At 38.8% G+C, this 21,422-nt stretch overlaps 1 protein-coding gene across 2 annotated transcripts in view; it reads left to right on the forward strand.

Moving 5' to 3' along the window:
- The first annotated feature begins 1,374 nt into the window (after positions 1-1,374).
- DCP1B (decapping mRNA 1B) overlaps positions 1,375-21,422 on the forward strand; it is a 46,974-nt gene continuing 26,926 nt past the window's right edge. Inside the window, exons 1-3 of one of the 2 annotated variants that reach the window (XM_030480606.1) lie at positions 1,375-1,619; positions 3,043-3,083; positions 5,007-5,134. In XM_030480606.1, the coding sequence (XP_030336466.1) occupies positions 1,467-1,619; positions 3,043-3,083; positions 5,007-5,134 (322 nt within the window). In that variant the 5' untranslated portion in view covers positions 1,375-1,466. Of the gene's footprint in view, positions 1,620-3,042; positions 3,224-5,006; positions 5,135-21,422 lie in introns of both variants that reach the window. The other variant, XM_030480607.1, reaches the window with a different exon arrangement.

Here is a 21,422-nt window from a genome sequence, read left to right on the forward strand (position 1 = left end):
ACTGAAACAAGGTGGCTTTAGATAAAGAAGAACTCAGAGTGAGACACATTATAATAAAAGGGCACGTATAGAGGTTTCCTCTCCCACTTGCAGAGCAAGCTGTGGGTCCTCATTCTTAGCAATGCAATTTTTAGTGGCCTTCTAGGCTACAACAAAACATATGCATTCTCTCCTGAGGCCCAAAGAACAGTCTCACTTCCTGTGCTTCCGAAGAGCGTGCCCATTCCTAACTCTACTCAAGAAAATCACTATCCCTACATTTACTACTATGAATTTCCAGCTTGCTGCCTCTCAGTTCTCTCCTATCCCCACTTTGCTTTTTCACCTGGGCTTGCCCATTTGCTCTCAGAGCAGATGCTGCTGTTCAGTCTATCCTACAGGCCCCATCTGGCCTAGAGTGAAAAGGAGGGAAGAAAAAAGCAGTCTTCATCCCCCTATATCCAGCTACTGCCCTTTCAAAAATGTTGTGTCAGGGATATTGCAAACAAACAAGATAGCACCCACTACCTTTGCCTTTAGTTCTTCCAGAGTATCGCATTCTCTGGAAGGAAATGTATCACTCTACTGCTTCCATACACAGAAGGTAGTAACTCCTTTTAGAATTGCTGTTGGTCTGAGGTGATGAAGTAACAAAAATTTGCTCTCACAGGGGGTTCAGGCTGGACAGTTAAGCAAATCTTTTAAATGTAAGCACATATTGTTTATTTGCATGCCACATAAAGCTCATGTATTTGCTGTAAACTGTTGATATCAATAGATTAATAATAAATATATGTCTGACAGGAAAATATGGTAAATAAATTCATGGTCTTGTCCATCTGTTCCTCTGCTGTTTGTGTATCTCCATATCATAGTATGCTTATGTTTCAGCTGCTTGTCACATGTATGCACATATATATATTTATAAGCACACACACGAGGGTTGTATGACGGCTTAGTTTGCACTCACATTCCTTTTCCCTTAAGTTTCATGCAGATGTCTGTGAGTGTATGCTAGCAAATACAGACTGGATATTCACCGAAGTGAGACAACTTGTGGCATACACCACACCTGCCATCGTTAGGCTAATGGGCACACGGCGGGTGCAAGAGCCCCTGCCGTGTCGTCCCTCTGGCGAGGCAGCTACTCTGTGGCCTCCCCAGCGACAAGTAGAGGCCTGAAAACGAAGGGTGCCGCGGGAACACCGGGCGGCAGAGGCGGGCCGCAGGCGGGAGAGGCGCTGCGCAGCCGGCCGGCCCTCACGGTCTGCCCCGGTCAGGCCGCGCCTCAGCTTGCCCCGTCGCCAACGGCAACAATCCTGAGCGGGCGGCGCTCGGCGCTCGATTGCGGCGGCTGGGCTCCAACTTCCCCGCCCGCTCTCTCTACGACTGGACGGGAGGGGGGTGGGAGCCGCCGCCGCCGCCCTTCTTCTCGGCGTTGGATTAGTTGCGCCTACTAGGAACCGTGTGTTGTTCTCGGAGGCAAAATGGCGGCGGCGGTGGCCGGGGCCGCCCTGCTGGGCAAGGGGCTGGACATCAGCCTGGCGGCGCTGCAGCAACAGGACCCCTACATCAGCAGCATCGTGGACGTGGCCAGCCAGGTGGCGCTATACACCTTCGGGCACCGCGCCAACGAGTGGGTACGTGAGCACGCACCGCCCGCCCCGCACCCTCCGCCGCGACGGGGCGGGCGGGGCGGGGCGAGGAGAGGCCACGCCCACAGCGGAGGGCGGGGCGGAGAGGAGGCTCCGCCCCCTCGGCATGTGGAGAGGGCGGGGGGAAAGAAGGGGCGGGCGCCGCCGTGGTGGAGGTGTGAGGGTGGGTTCGGGAGGGCTTTGTCGAGGGATGTCTTGGGGCGCTCACCAAGCTGGGTGGGAGGTTGTGCCTCAGTCTTTCAGGGGACTAAGAAGCTCCTGCGGTACCTTGGAAATGAAGTTTGAGAGGCTGGCAGGGCAGGGCAGGGCAGGGCTGCGCTGCAGGAGACTGGGGTTTAAACCAGGGTGTGGGCTCCTCTGTAGCAGAATCAAAGTGCATATAAGAGTGTTAGTGTTACAAATGCTAAAAAGACTGTTTAAGAACAAAAACAAGTAATTAACTTGGGGAACTGCATCCAGCTCTGGGGTCCCCAACATAAGGAGGATGTGGACTCGCTTGAGCGAGTCCAGAGGAGGCCATGAAGATGCTCGGAGGTCTGGAGCACCTATCCTGTGAAGACAGGCTGAGAGAGTTGAGCTTCTTCAGCCTGGAGAAGAGAAGGCTCTGGGGAGACCTTAGAGCAGCTTCCAGTGCCTAAAGAGGGGTGACAGGAAGTCTGGAGAGGGATTTTTACAAGGGCATGTAGTGACAGGACAAGGAGCAATGTCTTCAAACTGAAAAAGGGTAGATTTAGATTAGATATTAGGAAGAAACTCTTTACTGTGAGGGCGGTGAAACATTAGAACAGGTTGCCCAGAGAAGTTGTGGCTGCCCCATCCCTGGCAATGTTCAAGGCCAGGTTGGACGGGGCTTGGAGCAACCTGGTCTAGTGGAAGGTGTCCCTGCTCATGGCAGGGGGTTGGAACTAGATAATCTTTAAGGTCCCTTCCAACACAAACCATTCTATGATTCTGGCTATTTGCAGGTGGTTTTTGGACTGTTCTAATGGTGGGGCTTAGGACCTGTGTTTGAAGAACTTGCACAACTTGTCTTTTATGTGGTTTCCCCCTTACCCATCCTGAGCATCGCCCCCAAGGGTAGGCACTGTTTGGAAAATCCTTTCCCTGGCCTGTGCATCACCCTTGGGTGTAGGGGAGAGTTAATCCAGCACAGTGTTTAGTCTCATGGTGTTGAGCCTTTAGCCTTTTCATGTCTTGTCATAAGGCTTGGGTCAGCTGCACAGTGACCTGTGCTAGCTCTAGTCTCTCACCACCAGCCAATGAAGTTGGGTTTAGTTAGTTATTTCTTCATGGCATAGGTGAGAGAAATCTAACTGATGGCATTGGTAAAAGAGTGAGAAAGGGGGCTCACTGAGGGCTAGCAAAAAGCTCCCTTGATTTCAACCCTCTTAACTTTCCTTTTCTTCAGGAGAAGACTGATGTGGAGGGAACACTGTTTGTTTACACAAGGTGAGGATCTACTGATTCACATCTGCAAATGAAACCTGTGGATATGGAAAAGCTAGCTAGGATGGACCATGGCTGCATGAATGAAATGCTCCTCCTTGTCAGGGGTGAAAAAAACCTGAAATTGGTAGAAGCAAATATGGGTAAGAAAACACTGGGAAGGAGCCATCACCTTGTATTTGGATAAGACTTACAAATGTGATTTAAATCTCAATATGGGTAAACCACAGGAATCTGTTACGTTGTTTTAAATAGGATGTAGCATTTGCAGTTGAAAAGGTGACTGAACAAAAAGCAAATAGTGAAATAAATAATGATATTCCTTAAAGTAAGAAAATTGTAGTACTTATGAAGTATTGTGTTCCCTACTTAGGGGACTTTAATACAGCTTGTGTCTGATTATTCATTTTTCATGCATATTTAACCAAACATTCTGGATTATTTTAATGCTTTCTTTTAGCAGCAGCTCTGATTGTGGCTTTTCAAAGCCCTGGTTATACCATTTATTCTAGTGTGTACATTAGATCTGTTGCAAAGCCTACCCTATGTTTGAGTTTTCAAGTTAGTGCTCCAGCATTTCCCTGTGACTATTGTTAAAACCAGAAAATAATACGTTAAGCAAATCTTGCAGTAGCTGCTGGGATGGGACACCAAAACAGAAACTTTCTTCTTCAATATTTATGTTGAAGAGCTGGTAGGAGAACTGAGAAAGCAAGAAATTGTTTTGAGAAGATGAGAGATATATGTGTGAAGTGACAGAGTTCAAGAGACCGTAAGCTTTGTGTGAAGTGAGAATGCTGGTTTTGATCTTTTAAGCTCTTTGGTACTGGCAGTGAAAATCATCATCGGTAATTTTTCTAAGCTGCTTTCAGGTAAGTGGAGACAAGATGCTGTTACAATTACCACCACAAGAGGAAAGAACTGGCTGTTAGTTGTGCCAGCAGTAGGTGGAAGTGGCTAAACAGAAGTAGTATTTCTCTGGTATGATGGTTTTAAAACTCCAGAGCTGACAACATATAAGCTGGCACTTCTAGCATCTGTGATCTTTCACTGTTCTTTTTGTTGCCTGAGGAAGTTTCCATTTACAGCAGAGATTGCTACCCTGGCTGCCCTATAGGCAACAGTATGAAACAGGTTGTGAGCTGTGAGTAACGTCATATGTTGCTCTCCCCTTCAGTTTTAACCTTCATTTTTTGTGGCTTTGAACAAGGTCATAAAGCCCTGTGGAAAAGACATTGCCAATAGACGATAGTTTGGAGACCGCTAGTGTTGCCTTTGTTGCTTCTCATTGCTGTTGTAACAATGGAAAGTAATGTGACCATTTTACTTGAGCTGAACTTTTTATCACCTATCTCGTCTTTGCGAATTCTGAGGAATGGTCAAAAAAAAAAAAAAAATCTCTAATTGTTATCCTGAGTATTAAAAAATATAGTTGCTCTGGCCCATGACTGAATCATTCTGCTTGCTGTTTTTTACTCCAGTGAGAAACTACAGGGTAGGTGGTGGTTGGATAATGTGATGCTGATGGTCTGGGACAAAGCGGCTTTTTGTAACATCTTGCCTGTTCAGAAGTTGTAGGCCTTATAACTTGAAGTGAAGACTGGACGTGCAGATATGCTGTGACTAAATCACTTGGTGTCAAATGGTAGGATCAGAGGTGTGGCATACTCTCCACAGCTATTATGAGACCAGTGGTGCTTCTGTTATTTCTGATGCAGAATGTCGGGTTTTGACATAATTAAAAGGACTGCACGAAACACTGCAAGAGTCTGTTGTTATTTCCTTGGCAAAAAACCAAAACTATCTCTTTAGAAATAATAAACAAAACAAAAAAAAAAGACAATTTTGGAGAACCATACAACAAAGCAATTCTGTTAATTTCTTTTTTTCCTTGACTTGATGTGATTTCTACTTGATAATTTTCAGATCGGCTTCTCCAAGGCATGGTTTTACAATTATGAACAGACTGAGCATGGAAAATCGAACAGAACCAATTACTAAAGACCTCGATTTCCAGCTGCAGGACCCTTTTCTACTGTACAGAAATGCCAGATGTAAGTATGTGATATGTTGGGTTAAATACTAAAGGAGTCAGCACCTCTTCAGAGTCTGTTCTTGGCTATGGCAGTCCAAATAATTAGGCTGCAGCTTTCAAGGGCAGAAAGCTAGCTGGTTAACAGTTACGATTGAAGGAATGCATTTTGCTTTTTGAAGTGCTGAAAGAGAAGAGACGCTTGCTTGATGCTTCCTAAAATGCAACTCTTCTAAAGAAAGTATTAGAATGTGCTTAAAAGTAATCTCTTCAGTTAACTGACAAATAGAAGACTTTTATGGTCGTGTATGTGATGGGCTTAGAGACTCACAGAGATACTGTGCGTGTTCTGAATATATCCTAGTCAGTGCTGGGAAGTAGTGCTGTAAAGCAGATCTACTAAGGGTTGGAGTAATATTCGTAGTCTTTTTTTTCTGCGTAAGAATGGACAAATGCAGCAAATTCAAACCCTGTCTTCTGCTACAGCTCCAAAATACTGTTCTTATAGCAAGTTCGGAGGCAGATTACTTCCTAATTATTAGGGCTAATTCTTGACAACATAAGCGTTGAGCCTCATTTAAACCCTGATGAAAGACAAAGCTATTACTTTGGGCTCTGTGTTTATCTTGCATGATTATCTTTATACAAGAATTAGCAAGTGTCAGGCAAACTCAGAAATACGTGGCAGACATGAGAAAACTGTTCTTTTACATGCAGATTTACATGCAGACTGTTACAATGTGCAATTATATGAGAATGAGCGGTTATAAATACACAGTTTATATCCGTACTTGGAAGCAGAGCTGTAGTACGATCTATGCTTTGTGCTTGATGCATAAAAGCAGACTGCAAAAATGTTTTATGTAAACTGTGATGCAGAAGTGTTCCCTCCAGATGAAGTAAAAGCAGAGGAAATTTGTGGCATACAAAGCAGCCCAGTTTGATAATCTGCTAGACCTTTTTACTTCATAAACTAATTGGCAGTTGGAAAGTATATCAAGAGGGAATCCTGTTGTTCACGCACACTATGTGGTAGAAACAATAGAGAAATAAGATTTTAAATAACCTAAATGAAACTTCTATTTTTGCAAGTATTTGATAACCCTGACAAAAAATTGAAATTCCCAAAGAAACTGAAAAGAGATGCAGACATCTCCAGGCTAACATAAACTAGACGAGACATAAGAAATTTAAGTACCATGAGACCTATTTATCCCATCTGATTTTGAAGTCTTTCCTATGTGTATGTAATATTTTTTATCTCATTTTGAAATTCCATTAGGAGTTTATGCATGATAACTAATATTTACCTTTTGAAATCTGATCTATTAATTTTTCGTTTTTGTGAGATAATTGGTATAAAGAGTAATTAGAAGTTGTCATAACTCTATGCCGACATGAAGTAAGACAACCTTTAGTCTGATTACTACATGTTAACTGTGATTCGTTTGGTTTGTAGTTAGGAGAAAAACTGGGGTCTTTGAAGGATGTATGCCATTTGTTTACTAAGAGATATCAGAATTTTAGGCAGTGGGCCTATGTTCAAGTAAGTCGTCCAGAGCTTTTTGGCTAGTTGTGCAACAGCAAAATGCAGACGGCTTCTTTTCTGGGTTTTTCTGTCTAGGCAGCTGTTCTTTTAGGGCAGTTAACTGCTGAACTGTGTTTGTATCACATCAGGGCCTTCTCTGTTTCTCACATTGCCCTGCCAGTGAGTAGGCTGGGGGTGCGTAAGAATTTGGGAGGGAAAGCAGCTGGGACAGCTGACCCCAACTGACCCCAGGGAAACCCCAGACCATACGATATTGTGATCAGCAATAAAACCGGGGGGAAAAGGAGGAACAGGGATGTTCGGATATACAGCATTTGTCTTCCCAAATGACTATTACACATGAGGAAGTCCTGCTTTCCTGGAACTGGCTGAACATCTGTCTGCAGATGGAAAGTAGTGAATGAATTACTTATTTTGCTTTGCTTGTATGCACAGCTTTGCTTTACCTGTTAAACTGTCTTTAGTCTCAAACCCAGGAGTTTTCTTACTTTTGCGCTTCTGATTCTCTCCTCATCCCACTGAGGGGAAGGGAGCAAGTGGCTGCATGGAGCTGTGCTGCTGGCTGGGCTGAACCCACAATACCTACAATTTGCCAGTGGCAACATGAAAATAACACCTTTCTTTCAGTTTAGGATCTCTAAGCCACAAGATCTGATAGCTTCTTGACATTGTGGCACACTTTACTGCATCATTCCTTTGAGTGCAACCACAAGAAAAGAAACAACAGGATCTTCAGTCAGTATACTCCCAGTTTTATAAAGTTATCTTCAGCCTGGTTGCGTGGGCCTGATTTTTAGCTGTTTGATCTATCCATAGGTAAATCTGTATCTGTTACTTAATTGGAGAATTTTGGTGTATGAGAAAAGATGCATGTTTGCTTTATCAAAAAAAATCCACTGGTTTAGGATTTCAGTTAGTATCAGGTGTGTTCCAGGTATGTGTTCCAGTGGTATGTTCCCCTACTTATTTATCTTCTAAATACTCTTACAAAGGATTAATCATTAGTTCTTCAAGAAATCTGAAGGTCATGGTACTTCAAAAGGAAAACCTGCCCTTTTCTTAGATTTTCATGGAAATATCTGTGTTTCCAGATCAAACTGGCATTACAGATCCATAGAAGAAAAGTTATTTACCAACTCATTTGACTTTTCCAGGTTTTCTTTAGGTCGCTACAGATTGTTCATATGGTGATTTCTCTGCCAAGATGCAGATACCTCTAGCCTTTTCTTCCTTACTGTGTGTTTCGAAGCCTTTGCTACCTAAAATAAAGGAACCTTCTCAACATTAAGTATCTGTTTTCACTCAGGTCTCACCTAGACACAATTCTGAGTATCAGTCTTGAATTTGCTATATGGATGCTTTCTTTGTGTTTTGCTTTATTATACTTGTTTTTATAATTTTTGCAAAACCAAGACTTCAGGCGTCTTCCTTTTTAAATGGAGTTTTCATCCAAAACTGGGGTTTTTTACACCCTGATCTTATAATATTATTTTTATCTCTTGCTTCCAGATACTAACGAGGAGTACTCAGTGATAGCTGTTTACTTGGCAAAACAGTGGACAGTTTGGCAGTAATACTTAAAAGGATCTGGAAACAAGTTATCTTTTGTTTGACTTGGTTACTTCTCACTCTATTTTTCATACATATCTTGTTATTAGATACAGCAAAACTAGCAGAATTTCCCCTGTGTCTCTAATTGGGATAGTTGCTTTCCCATATAACGGGACTTAGGTTTTTGTTTGTGACAATGTAAATTTCAGAAAAATACAAAAGCTAGCACTTGGAACAATAAAGAAGTCCTGCCCGGTGTTTTGTTTCTTCTAATATTCTGAATGTTTGTTGAAACCAGCTTAATTTCAGTACAGCTGAATATCTATGGTTGGCTGTATCACACAGTCTAAAATAAATGCTCTTGCTCTTGGCAGGAAAAGGTGGTACTTGTGTACAACAAGTCTGCCAACATTTTGTCATGTTATAGCTATTATTTTGTAAAGATTGCTTTGCATCCAGTGTATGATGACAATGGAAAAAGCTTTCCAAAATTGTACACGATAAATATAAGTTTTATGAATACTTAAAATGATTTTTTCCCGTTTTTGTTTTATTGATTTTTATATTTCTTCTGTTGTTTCATATGATCTTGGTCATGTAAACTTGAGCTACTGTTTAAACACCATGTTGCAGACACTTACAGTCTAATCCCAGGACTTTTCAGGCTGGATTTGGGATCCATGCCAGTTAATGTTTGCACTGATCCACTGTTTCACGGAAGAGTTTAGTTTGGGAAATGTTAGGCTAGAACTAGGGTTATTCATTTCAAAGCCAGGAGGGAAGCTCAAATTACAGTTTTGAATGCCAGCAGAAATCCTTGTCCACCAAGAAACAGAAGGTTTATAGATCAAATAAGTACTTTCAGCGTGACCTTTAAACTTATGTAGTTATCTGCAGTTTTGGACACTTTCTTTCTGAGAGCAAGACAGTAGTTCTGTTTCTGTTTAGATCATCTAATGATTTTAAGGGTTTAAAAAATTTCCTGAGTTTTATATTTGAGTAACCTTAACTACATAATTACTACTTTTTTCCTTAATCTTTGGTGATACTTATTGTCGAAACCAATGTTTAGAACCAGTTGCTGAAGACTTGATGTGATTAATATGACATAGTTCAGAAGAAAGGCTTAACTGTAAATTACTGGTTAAACTAAATTCATTTTCTGTCTATCAATCAGAACCCTGAAAATTTAGTATTGTTTTCCTGTATTCCTACACTGCAAAAATGTTCAGTAGATCCGATGGTATGGAGTGGGAAGTTTGCCACCTGTCTAAAGAAGTAGCTTGAGTTTTTGGGGTTCGAGGGGGGTTTGTAGGTGATTGTTGGGTTGTTTATTTTTCCCTGTAGATCAGAATTATTTATATTGCATGAAAATATATATATATTGCATGAAAATTTCTCCAAATGGTGTATATTTTTCTCAAACTATTATTTTTCATTCTTAAATTCTATGTTACAGTATCCTAGACCCCCCTCAAACAGAACAACTTACCTTCTTGGAGACTGATTGTGGCTCATTTCAGTTCATCCTTCTAAGTAAATACTGATAAAAACTAAATGCGCAACAAATGCCCCACTTCTGTAGGCATTTCTGGAGACCCATTGACCCTGCAAGTAGTGTTTCTCTTGTAAAGGATGTCTTAGTTTGAAGACTATTAGAAGTTTACTTCCGAAGGGAAAGCAGGAGACAACAGTAATAGAATTTGAGTGATACATAAAAATGAATATGTCATGAGAATCTTCTTTTAGATATTAGTGTCTTTTTTACCCTGGAATGTTTGTAGTCTATACTACGTTGTATATTCTGTAATTCAATATTTGAAATCTTTCTTCTGAGGTGTGTTTTTATCTGAGAATGAAATCAGCCTTTGGTGGTTAAATTTGCATATATATTTAGATTCTAATGTTGACCAGTGAACAACTACTTCCTCAGTTGTTTCTATTGAGACAGGCAAAATAGATTTCCCAGGCTTTGTTTTTGTGATGTAATAGAGTTTCTGTTTGATTTTTGGTGTTGGTAGAAAGGTCAGATTAAAATGTAGAGCCTTATTTATTAGCCTCCTACCTGTCAACACACAGTATCTAGTCCAATAACAAAAAAGAACCCAAGAGGATGAATGCAGTAAATTGAAATGTGTATTTAATCAGTTATTCCTCAAATGCTCATTGGTCTTGAATTTTGAAACAGATATCTTTAAGTATTTTCAACTTTGTTCAATTCATATTATTTTTCTCTAAATTCAGTGGTCTGCTGATTCAGAAATGCTACATGGCTTTCTGTTGCTGCTTCATTAAGCAAAACACAATGTTTTTGTCACAACTGAATAACTTAAAAATAGTTGTTCTGAGGTTAAGTTTGATTGCAGAACAATTATTCTGGCCTGCTAGAACCTGCAGGTTTTGTAAAAGAAAACATTTCTGTAGTTTAAAGCTCTGAAAAATGTTTGTCCATTTGTACCAAAAGCGTTTGAAAAGTGAAAGCTCAAACTATAGAAATTCAAAGTAATTTTGGCAGAAGGACCTTGCCCTTGTTAGAGGTATGTTCTTCTTAGCCCGTTGTTTGCTAAACAGATTTGGCTAAAGGTTTTTTTTAAACGCCTGCCTGGACTGACTACTGCCATTTGTGCAGAATACAAATGCTTGTGGTTTACCTGAGGTTCTGTCCTTTTTGTCTCAGGCAAAAAGGAGACATTTTGGTCTCAGAGGAAGAAACAAATAGTTCCTCCTTCTTCCCATTCCACTTTCTGTCCTCTAATCAGCATTATAAAAATTCATCAGGCATCCAGCAAGGCAGAGCAGCAGCAGAGGTCACAGTTATCTTCCCTGGGTGTTATTGACCTCAAAGTGAAACCTCAGTTTTGCTGAGAGCATTGGAATGCTAACACTGTTAAGCATAGATATTGTTTTCCTTTTTTAAATTTAAAAGGAACATATACATACTGAAAATATATTAACATTGTAGTAAGAGTTGATTCTAAACCCAGAAAATTAAGGTCGCAGCATGAGTTTTGTCCTGTGGCATGCATTTATTTATTTTAGAAACCTGTTTTGTAGATTCTCTCCAACTTAACTATTTTATACTTGGTCATGTGCAAATTTTCTTGAGAAGCAAATAAATAAGAGCAGGAAGAAACTTGCCTATCAATCAGATGCATAGTGACAGTAATTTTTATTTTTTTTATGTGAGATGCTGTCTAGCACTCAGTTTACTGAGTTTACCCTGTTTACTGAGTTTACTCAGTTTACCCTGTACCTACACTCAGGAATTATCTGTTCCTAAACCAGTTTATAAAAGCATATATAAGAGCATTACTAATTTCCTATTACATTTCCCATATCGTTTCCTCCCTTTGTGGGCTGTACTTCAATCTGCTGATGATTTTAATGTGCTAAGAAGATGGTAAAAGTTGCTTTGGAATATGAAGAAAAATAATAAATTGCCCCTTGGAACTGGTAGATACTAATTTACATTTTTATAAATAAAAAGATAAAATAGATACCTTTATAGATTAAGATTTTTGTGCTTTGTCTCATTTTAATTTTCAAGGATGCCTAAAAATCTTCAGTGCTTGCCTGTTGAAATATAAAAATATAACTTGATGGCATTACTAAATGCTGTTTTGCGGTTGGGTGTGGATGGACATGCACCAGTGCTGGCTCAAGGCAGGTGAATCTTAAGATTAGGGATCATGATCTTGCTGTCTAATGGTTAGCTGGCTTGCCTGTTCTGGAGTTTACGCCTGGTTTTGAAATCTGTATCTAAACTCTGCTTGAGTCTATGGAAGCAGAAGTGGATTTTTAACGTAGTGAAAGGGACAGGATAATTTGTTGTAAAGGAGTATGCTAATTACTTAAAAAATAGATTAACTGAAAAAGTGCCATAGAATATACTTTTCTGTGGAAAATTGTAGTTGATCATAATTTCTTCTCCTAACTCTCTATCTTCCTGAGGCTAGCCCTGTTTTGAGGAGAAGGTTAGAATAAATGACCTGCAGAGGCCCCAGCCAATAAACTAAATTATTAATGTTATTCTAGAATTAGCCGATATTGGTTAATTCTACTTTAGGTCATTTGGGATTTTTTTTGTGTGTGTCTGTGTGTGTTTATTGTGAAGAGTAAATGTAGTTCTGTGATTTAGGTTTTTAGGGTTCAAATGAAAAAATAAACCAAACATAAAACAGAGGAAGAACTGTAATATCCCTTTTTTGTTTGTTTTTTGTAAGGCAAAATTGTTTGGACGACTAAGTATTTCTAAATTTATTTTTTCCAGGATTACCTTATTATTTATATTTTCCTTTGAACTAAATATGATGTATGGTTTTCAGCAGAATTTGTACATGCCAGTTGTGAAGGCCTTAAGATTAAGATACAAGTTTTGATAGGTAAAACCTATGTATGTCCCTTGCCACCCCACCTAGTTCAGCACAGATATTTCTATTCAGACTTTCCTAAAAGGACATTTTTGTTGTTTCTTCTTCCCTGAGGATTTGGTAGTTGTGTAAGTCTTTGACTGAGCAAAGGAGACAATTTAGGACGCTTTGCATTTGTAAAGTAGTTTTTTGCAACTGCGACTGTGATGACTGCAGACATCTTTTTGCTCTAATGGTGTGTTTCTGCTGTGCGATGAAGGTGGTAGGGAAAAAAAGTGCAGTAATCCTAACATGCATTTTCAGTTTTGTGGAATGATGGAGTCCAATCGGAAAATCAGAGAAACTATATGTCATGTGAGAAGAAACAGGCTAAGGAGCTAAGATAAGAAAGCTATGTAAGTTTTTTTGATGGCTGGTAATTATTTTGTGTATGGAGGAACTCTATCACTGCCTGGGCAAACAGATTGGTAGGGAAAGTATATGAAATAGAATTAAAAGCATGTATCAAGCATCCTGTAGTTGTGGATGAGTTTCTGTATTGAATAGAAGGAGTAGAATACTGCATATATCTGCTAGACACAGTCTTTGTTTCCCATTTATGGATGTCAGCATATAAGCAACATATTAGCTTGCCTGGACATTTACTGCTGAGAGTGTACTGCCAGCGCTGGGAATTCCGGACATCTTTTCAAGATAACATAGGCATATGATGCAGTAAAGCTCAAGAGTTCAAGTTGGAACAGATAATTTTTTTTTTAAAGAGGTTATTTTCATGTGACTACCTGTATACCCTCTACTTCATACACACTTCCTTGTATAGCATAAAATGGTAGATGTTTTCAGGTCAGTGTAACTATGCCTGCATATTTCTTCTGCAAATGAAAATATTACAGAGCTAGTTGGTTTTTAGAAATCTCTTGCGTAACCCCATTCTTGGATTAGTCCCTTCACACGCACACACAGATGCATTTAATGTTTTGAGCTTTTGTGTGTTTTAAACTTCTCAGGCTTTTTGTCTGCAGAAAAACCCCTTTTTCTTTCTTGTTCCTTATACCTACATGCCTTTTTTTTTTTCCCTTTTCTCTCTGGTATCAAAGTGAAGTGGGAAAGCAATGTTCATTGGATACTCAAAAGAATATATTACAAAGAGAAGCCATCGATCTACTTAACTCCGCAGATTTTAGACTTACCTAAATACTGTGGTAGTGGAATCACACACGCAGGACTTCACAGTACATTATCCACAACTATTACTATAAGTTATTCGTGTAGTTTCATATATTATACAGATTATTGTATTTAAATAGAAAGGGAATAGTTATGCCAGCAGGTAGATACCAATACAGTTTGCATGCACACAGCTGGGTAATGCTGTCTTACCTCCGGGCTTGATGTAGAAGCAGTTAAGCTGAGTTTCATGCACCAGCTTCCCCTTATACTTCGTTTCAGGTTCCGTTGGCTGGTGGCTGGGTAGCGGGTGGTATGCTTTTCGAACAAAAGCTTGAAACATTTTAAAATTCCAAGGAGAGTTGAAACAGCTGAACCTGAGTGTATTTTCTGTATATAGTAAAGGTAAATTCCTTTTGGTCAGTTGTTTCTTACTTCAGAGTTACTTTATGAAATAGGCTTGTACAGAAGTTAAAACGTGAAGGTTGCTTTAAAGTACTGACAACTCGGTCTTTTAATCTAGAATCTATTTTCTAGCTCTTTGAAACCTCTGCAGTATCTCTTGCATTATCCTTCCTTTCCTTGCTCTTTGCTCCTAATCCTTTTCTCGTCCTCTGTGCCTGATGCTCAGTTGGAGCCTTCTCCTCCCCGGGTGGTTTTTCAGGAAAACTTGGATTGAGAAGTGAAGATAATGGGCGCCATCCACCCGTCAGCTCATCACCTCACCGAGCCATGACGATCTCTGGTTTCTGTATATCAGCACAGACTTCTCTGATAATATCCTCTTGTGTTTGAAAAAAATAGGTTTGTCTAGTAGGGGGTGGACTTCACTCCTGACATAGCCAGAAAACTTCTCATGGAATGTGAGCTTGCTTACTTGCACTCTTTCGTATGTGTGTATATATAAAAATATTTGTAACCTTCTCTCAAATCATGGAAGATAAATATGTGAGCAAGTGTATCCCACAGCGCATATACAAGCTGCTCACTTCTGTCTAGTATTGATTTAATACAAGCTCTTGAGAGCCTCATCAGCTCTCTCTTCGTCAAAACAAGCCTTAAATCGGCAGTAAACAATACTTCTCAATTACGGGAGGAAAAAAGAAAGAAACCCTTCTCAAGTATAAGATAGCATACCCTTTAAAGGACAAGGAATGTGTTCTATACAGAAACACGGTGCAACTGCTCCAGTGGAATTCCACTAAGGCTGCAAATGCAGTGTTGCTTTTTTGTCTTAACTGGCATACGAACTCGTAACAGTATTGGGCTTAATATTTGCTGTCTGCTCTGCTCTAATGGTTGCAGCTGCAGCCCAATTGTTGGTTTTGCAATGCAGAGCTTGCTTTAATAAAATTTAATGAAATGTAAAGTCTTCATATCGTAACGTATTGCTTAAAGCCAATCTTAAAAAAAAGAAAAAGTGGGTTTTACCTGCTAGCTTCGCTATTTTAGGCATACATATTCCTAGGTCTCTTGGAGCCTGTTTCGGTAATCCTTTTGCATAGCAGAGGTATTATTTATATGAATAAAACCAGCCAGAGATCCTGTAGCCAGGTCGAAAAAAATGTAAGTGATGAAAGACACATGCTTCAGGTCAGAAGTCAACAATAAAGGGACTAGGAAGATTCTTCCTGTGAATCATCTGGTGCTGGTCATTGTCTTAGACAGGATATGGACTTTCAGTTTGATGAGCTCCACCAATTCTTTTGTCTCTGTCAAACAAACTGCCTTCCTGTAAAATTTCAGTATTATTTGCTTTACAACATACAGTATTAAATCTTCTACACAGGAGTGTGTAGCATCTCTCAATGAAAAGGTTAATGAAAATTCTTAATAATTAGAAAAGAATAGAAATAACATCAGATTTTTATATAAGGTAGCGTATGCCTTCCTGCAATACTTCGCTGCTTTTTTTGCTATTGTTGTCATCTCTCTTCTGGTTTTATTCTGGTTTCTCTCACACGAATATTTTGTACATCCTCTCTCTCAAACAGAAAACAAAGTAGGGGTTAAAATTTGCACTGAGGGAGTTAAAAGCTGAAAGAGGGGATAGACTGAAGAACCAGAAGATGATTGCCGATATGTTTTATTCCTGAGGGATTTCACATAAACTAGTAAAGTACCACTGACTTCTGAAGCAAAATGAAATACGCACTTTTACTTTTTGTATGAAAATAATACAACCATTGTAATGAATATCACCTGATTCAAAATTTCAAATTTTTATTCAATTTAGATGTATCTCTATTCTATATTCAGGGATTCAAAATTGCAGGGTACCTGTTATAAAATGTCTAGCAGCTAATATAAAATTAATTTGATAAATATAGGGGTTTTTTTCTGTTGGACTACAGGTTTAAAACAAGGAAATGCTTGCTGCTTAAATTGCATTTTCTTGGTGACAGACTTGATCTCAGGAATACATTCTGTTTCTCCCTCTATACATATACTTCATGGAATGTCTTGTGTGCAAGAAGGCAGAAAAGTCAGTAAGCTGCTAATGTTTGTAGTAATCTGAAAACTAACTCCAGCAGTTAAAATAAATTTTTTAAAAATATACAAACATGTTAAAAAAGAATTACAGCAATCAAAAGAAAAAAGCAGTTCAAAGAGGTGGTGTTTGTATCTTCATGAAAGAAATTACCAAGTTGCAACTTTCACGAGAAAAAAAGAGGATCATAAAGTATTAATAAAAATGTGTAAAATATGTTTTAAGATGAAATGTAATGATCCTTCAGTTTTCAAGCATGTGAAAATGCAGTGGCCATATGTGAATGATAAAGGGTCCAAGGTGTAACCAGCTACTGAGATTTAGCTCGTGAGCGCAGCATGAACCTACCCAGAACTGGAGTAAACCTATTGCTGCTTGCCTGTCATTATGTGAGAACAGTGGAAATCACTTCTGTGCATGTGAATTTGTATTGTATCATTAAAAATTGTATGTCAGAATTTCCAAAGGCAGCTCTACAGATAAGCAGGTGTTGCCGAAGGCAATGTAACAGCTGACTATAAGACAAGGAACGGCTACAGAATAGTAGAGAAGAATTTTGTAATGTGTTGCCTATAACATGTTGACAGGCTGTGGCAAATCAGTAAAAGCAAAACATAAGAATGTTGTAAATATGAAATTAAACATTTGAAATTTCAGGAGGAGTAGTTGACTTGACCTTTGCCTATTTCTGTGTGAATATTTTTATTTTTTTTCTAGGAATTTCAGACACAGAGATGGTTTAGGGAAAATGAAGAAATTGCCTGCCTCTCAAATGATGGCGTGTACAGAGTGTACAAATGGAAAAATACAAAATTGATTTTTTAAATTCTGTTAATCTTATGGTATTACTTAGCTGTTACTTGTTACAAGAACAAGTGTATATATATACAAACAACTTAGACTTTTGTTAAGAACTTAGTCCAGATCTGCAAATATATTTCCATTACTTAGGATCTGAAGGTATGCAGTGAAGAAATAAGAGATGAGATCACAACAGTCAGAATTAGAAACATCATCTATAGTTAAGGTTGCTTATTTTTCTTTTTGAAGCCCTTTTTGAAGGTGTTCATAATTTTGTTGGAATTAAACCATTTAGGGTGACAGCTCATCAGAGTGATTATAGTAAGAAATCAGGTTTCAGGAATAAATAAAATACCATGCTATTAAATACCTATTTGAGGTTAAGATATTCTTCCTTCTTTTTCTCCTTCTTTTCTATTGTCATGATTTAACCCCAGCCAGCAACTAAGTACCATGCAGCCACTCACTCACTCCCCCTACCCACTCCCCAGTGGGATGGGAAGGAGAATTGGGAAAATGTAAATACCTGTAGGTTGAGATAAGAACAGTTTAATAATTAAAATAAAATACAATGTAATACTAATATTACTACAGTACAATTGCTCACCACTCATGAGGCAGCTCCTGCCCAGGCAGTGATCAGTCCTTCTCAGCCAACTCCTTGCAGTTTATATACTGGGCATGATGTGCTGTGGTATGGAATATCCCTTTCAGGTTCAGGTCAGCTAGTTCTGGCTAGTTCAGGTCAGCTGTTCTGGCTGTGCTCTCCTGTCCCAGCTTTTTGTTCTCCTCCTCACTGGCACAGCATGGGAAACTGGAAGTCCTTGACTTAGGGCAAGCGCTACTTAGCAACAACTAAAACATTGGTGTGTTATCAGCATTGTTCTCAGACAAAAGCCAAAACACAGCACTGTACCAGCTGCTAGGAAGAAAATTAAATATCCCAGCTGAAATCAGGACATCCATTTTACTGAAAAATCAGTAGAGTTTGGAAAAGAATTTGACCTTGAACTTGATTATAGCTCCGGAAGTAGAGATGTACTTGAGCCTTTGGTAGGTATCTCAGAGATGCATTTTAAAAATCATTGGGAAGATATTCTTAGATTTGACTAAATTATAAATGAAAACCATGATGTTTAAATCAGATGAGTCCTCTACCAACCATGTATGTCACATACAGTAGAGCAGACTTTATACTTACAGCTCTAGAAGCCCAGATACTCCACAAAAACCATAACAGAAGTCACAAGAAACATAACAGAAGCTGCTGCTTTTCTTAACGTAGTAGAAGGCAAGATGGAAATAAAAGGGCTGGAAATTGAGAAGGTGAAGGCAGCTCTTCTTCCTATTCTTTCAAATAAAAGCAAACTTTTTTTTTTGCCTCTGGGTTGGAAAGGCAGTGTTGTCCCCTTCTTGACTGAGGAGAGTTCTCATTGATTTTAGCCAGTAGGTACAATGTGATGTGCACAGAATCGAGCAAAGAGTGTGGTTTCTGGTTTAACCTCTTCTGCTTGTGATAGTGTTAAGTTAATGTGAGCTTTTCTGCTAACAGAGGTTATGAGTATATATTCAGCCTAGATTTGTGTAATGGCATTTTCGTAATATGTTCAGATGATTCCTGTAGATCAGGGCCTGGCTTCATTTCAGTGCATTGAAGATATGTTTTGTGATTTGCTGTAGAAGGAAGAAAATATAGAGTAAGCTAACACAGGTGATAGTTTCAGATGTAGAGGAGTTATGTGTCTTTCCGACTGAGCCATTCTCTGATGGAATTTCTTTCACAGGAAGAATGCTGTTGTTGACTCAGTATATTTGGATTTAATTTTTAGCCTTGCTGAAGACTTCTTCACTTACCTTTCTAACGTCATTGTCTATCATTCTTCTATATATTTTTCTTTCACCCACCGTTTGTTTTTCTTAATACCTCTTCACTTGGCTTTTACGCTCCTCGAGTGAGACTGTTTAATCATTTCCGTTATAAAGGCAGTGGAGCGCCAGTCTGACGTGGCCATTTCAGAAGTCTATTGTGAAATAGTAATGAGAACCACTTGTTATTTAAGAACAACTTAGAAATAATAACAATAAAGGATTTATTAAGAACAACTTGTGATTTTAGAAATTGATAGTCTAGCATCTACAGACTTCCTGCCTTAATTTCAGTGTCATGCATCATCATGGTTTAAAAATTATTTGGAACTGATGATGCAACGTCAGGCGATGTGACTGGAAAACCAGTGGTGGGCGGGGGGAAAATAAATGCACTAAAAGCCAGATGGATCATAACATAGATGCTATTCCTGTGTCGTGACTAAAAATTTCTTATAGCATCAACAGAATGCGATTTTACGGGAAATCTGGCAAATTCAGTTTGCTTTTGGGCTCTTTTCCAAAAACTAAAGAACCTGCTGATGGACTCCTACATCTGCTGAGCTTTATGGAAATAAATGGATCAATGGGCTTTAAAGTTCCCTACAGTACTGACATAATGTTAGCTTTGAGGCTCTTTAAGGGGTATTCCAGTGAGGCAATCTTGTTGATGTCTGCTAGAGAATTGATGTTTTTTTCATAAAGAATTCTGATAAATTTTGATTAAAAATCTGCCTGAAGTCAGGCTATCACAGTAGAGCCACAGACATGATTTAATAAACAATCCACCATCTCTGAGTTGTCCCTTTTTTGCCTCATGAAATCAAATATTTGCTGAGTCTATCTGGAAGTCTGCAACACAACTGTCATGACTGGTGGAAGGTGGCAGGGATATTTCAGGCTCCATCCTATTCACAAAAAAATTGTTTCCTGTGGTGATTTTTAAGGCATAGTTCCAGGCACAATTAAACAGATGATGGCAGGGAACTTTCTCTTGACCTTGGAAGTGTTGCCAATCATTGCACACTGTCAAACCATCCACTTTTGGGGAAAGGGGTTTTGACGGGCTTTAGCATTGTATTGGGTTTTTGTTGTACATTTTCTCGTTATTTTTGGGATGGTTTTTTTTTTAAGAAAGCTGCTTGAACAGTTCCCTCCTCACTTGGATTTGACTGGTCAAGCTGAAAAACAGCTTTTTTCACTCTCCAGGTATGATCATCAGTTTGCATGAAGATGCAGAGGATTCTTTTCCCTTTAATAACTGGCTTTTTTTCCTGCTTGATCATAGAATCATAGAATGGTTTGTCATACATAATGTTTTAAACATTTGAAATAATGGAAATACCAAGTTATCCTTTTCCCTGTCTGTATTAAAAGTTCCCCAAGTAAGGTCAGGAGCCTTATCGACTTTTAAATAAAAGAATTAAGTGTTTGATTATTTAAACTGTTGGGTTTTTTCAGCAGCTTTTTACGAATTTAAGTTAAGCTTATATCAAAATACGGTTTTTTGTTGCTTTAAAAGCTCTTGCCTTGCTTCAGTTTCTTTGCATTTTATTGCCTGGGGCATCATAAAAAATTGGTTCCCCTCTAAGAACTTCCAGAAATAACAGGGTACATCTGAGCTGAATTTCCGTTATTTAAAAACAAATAAGTTTCTTTATATATATTATTTGTATTGTACTGCTTTACACAATGTAGAGAAGCAAGAGACCTAAATGAGCCACATCACTATCAACATGGCAGTATAATAGGAAATTTAATATTCTTCTAGTGTTTTGGTTTTAGATATCTAAATAGCTAAGCAAAATGTTGTGTTTGAAAGAACTTTAAGGCTGTAAAGAACTAAAATAACTTTAAGGCTCCTAAACTAGCAAAATCCAAAATTAAGGCTGCTTGTGCAATCTCTCTTTTTTTGCTTATGGAATTTTAAATTATGTTATCATCTTCTTTTGTAATAAGGACTTTGCTTCAGTTATCAAATAGTCTGAATGGCATTCATGTAAAGAGCAGCCACTCAGTATTTCTGTTTTTTCATCGTTACTGATATGTGGGACTTTTGCTTTGTTATATGCCACTTAAGTTCTGCACTAGGGACAGAATCAGTATAATAACTGATAAATCATGAATAAGCTGAACTGTTGTACCTTGCTCAGATTAGAAGAAGTATACTTCCCATTTTACAAATGGGGATCCTAGGGCATAGTAGTCACAATTGCAGAGATCAATTAAATGCAGGATGTCTGATTTTAATTACTCAGACCTAATTTTTCCAGCATCATTCATATGTTCAAAACCACTTCATATGGACTTCAGTTGTGATTATAAGTAGCCAGTGGTTTTGCAGGTTATGCATTCAAATCTTAGACCAAAGTTTAGGGCCTCAAATCTAACACTGGGAAATGTAACATACACAGTCGGTGACAGCCACTTAAGATGACATTTCACAACTTATGTATTGTTGCGTAATGTCTCTGGGGCAGTGTCAGAGATGGAATTCAGCTTGCCAAGATAGCGT

This window comes from Strigops habroptila, chromosome 3 (genome assembly GCF_004027225.2).
Source record: "Strigops habroptila isolate Jane chromosome 3, bStrHab1.2.pri, whole genome shotgun sequence".
Taxonomy (NCBI): domain Eukaryota; kingdom Metazoa; phylum Chordata; class Aves; order Psittaciformes; family Psittacidae; genus Strigops; species Strigops habroptila.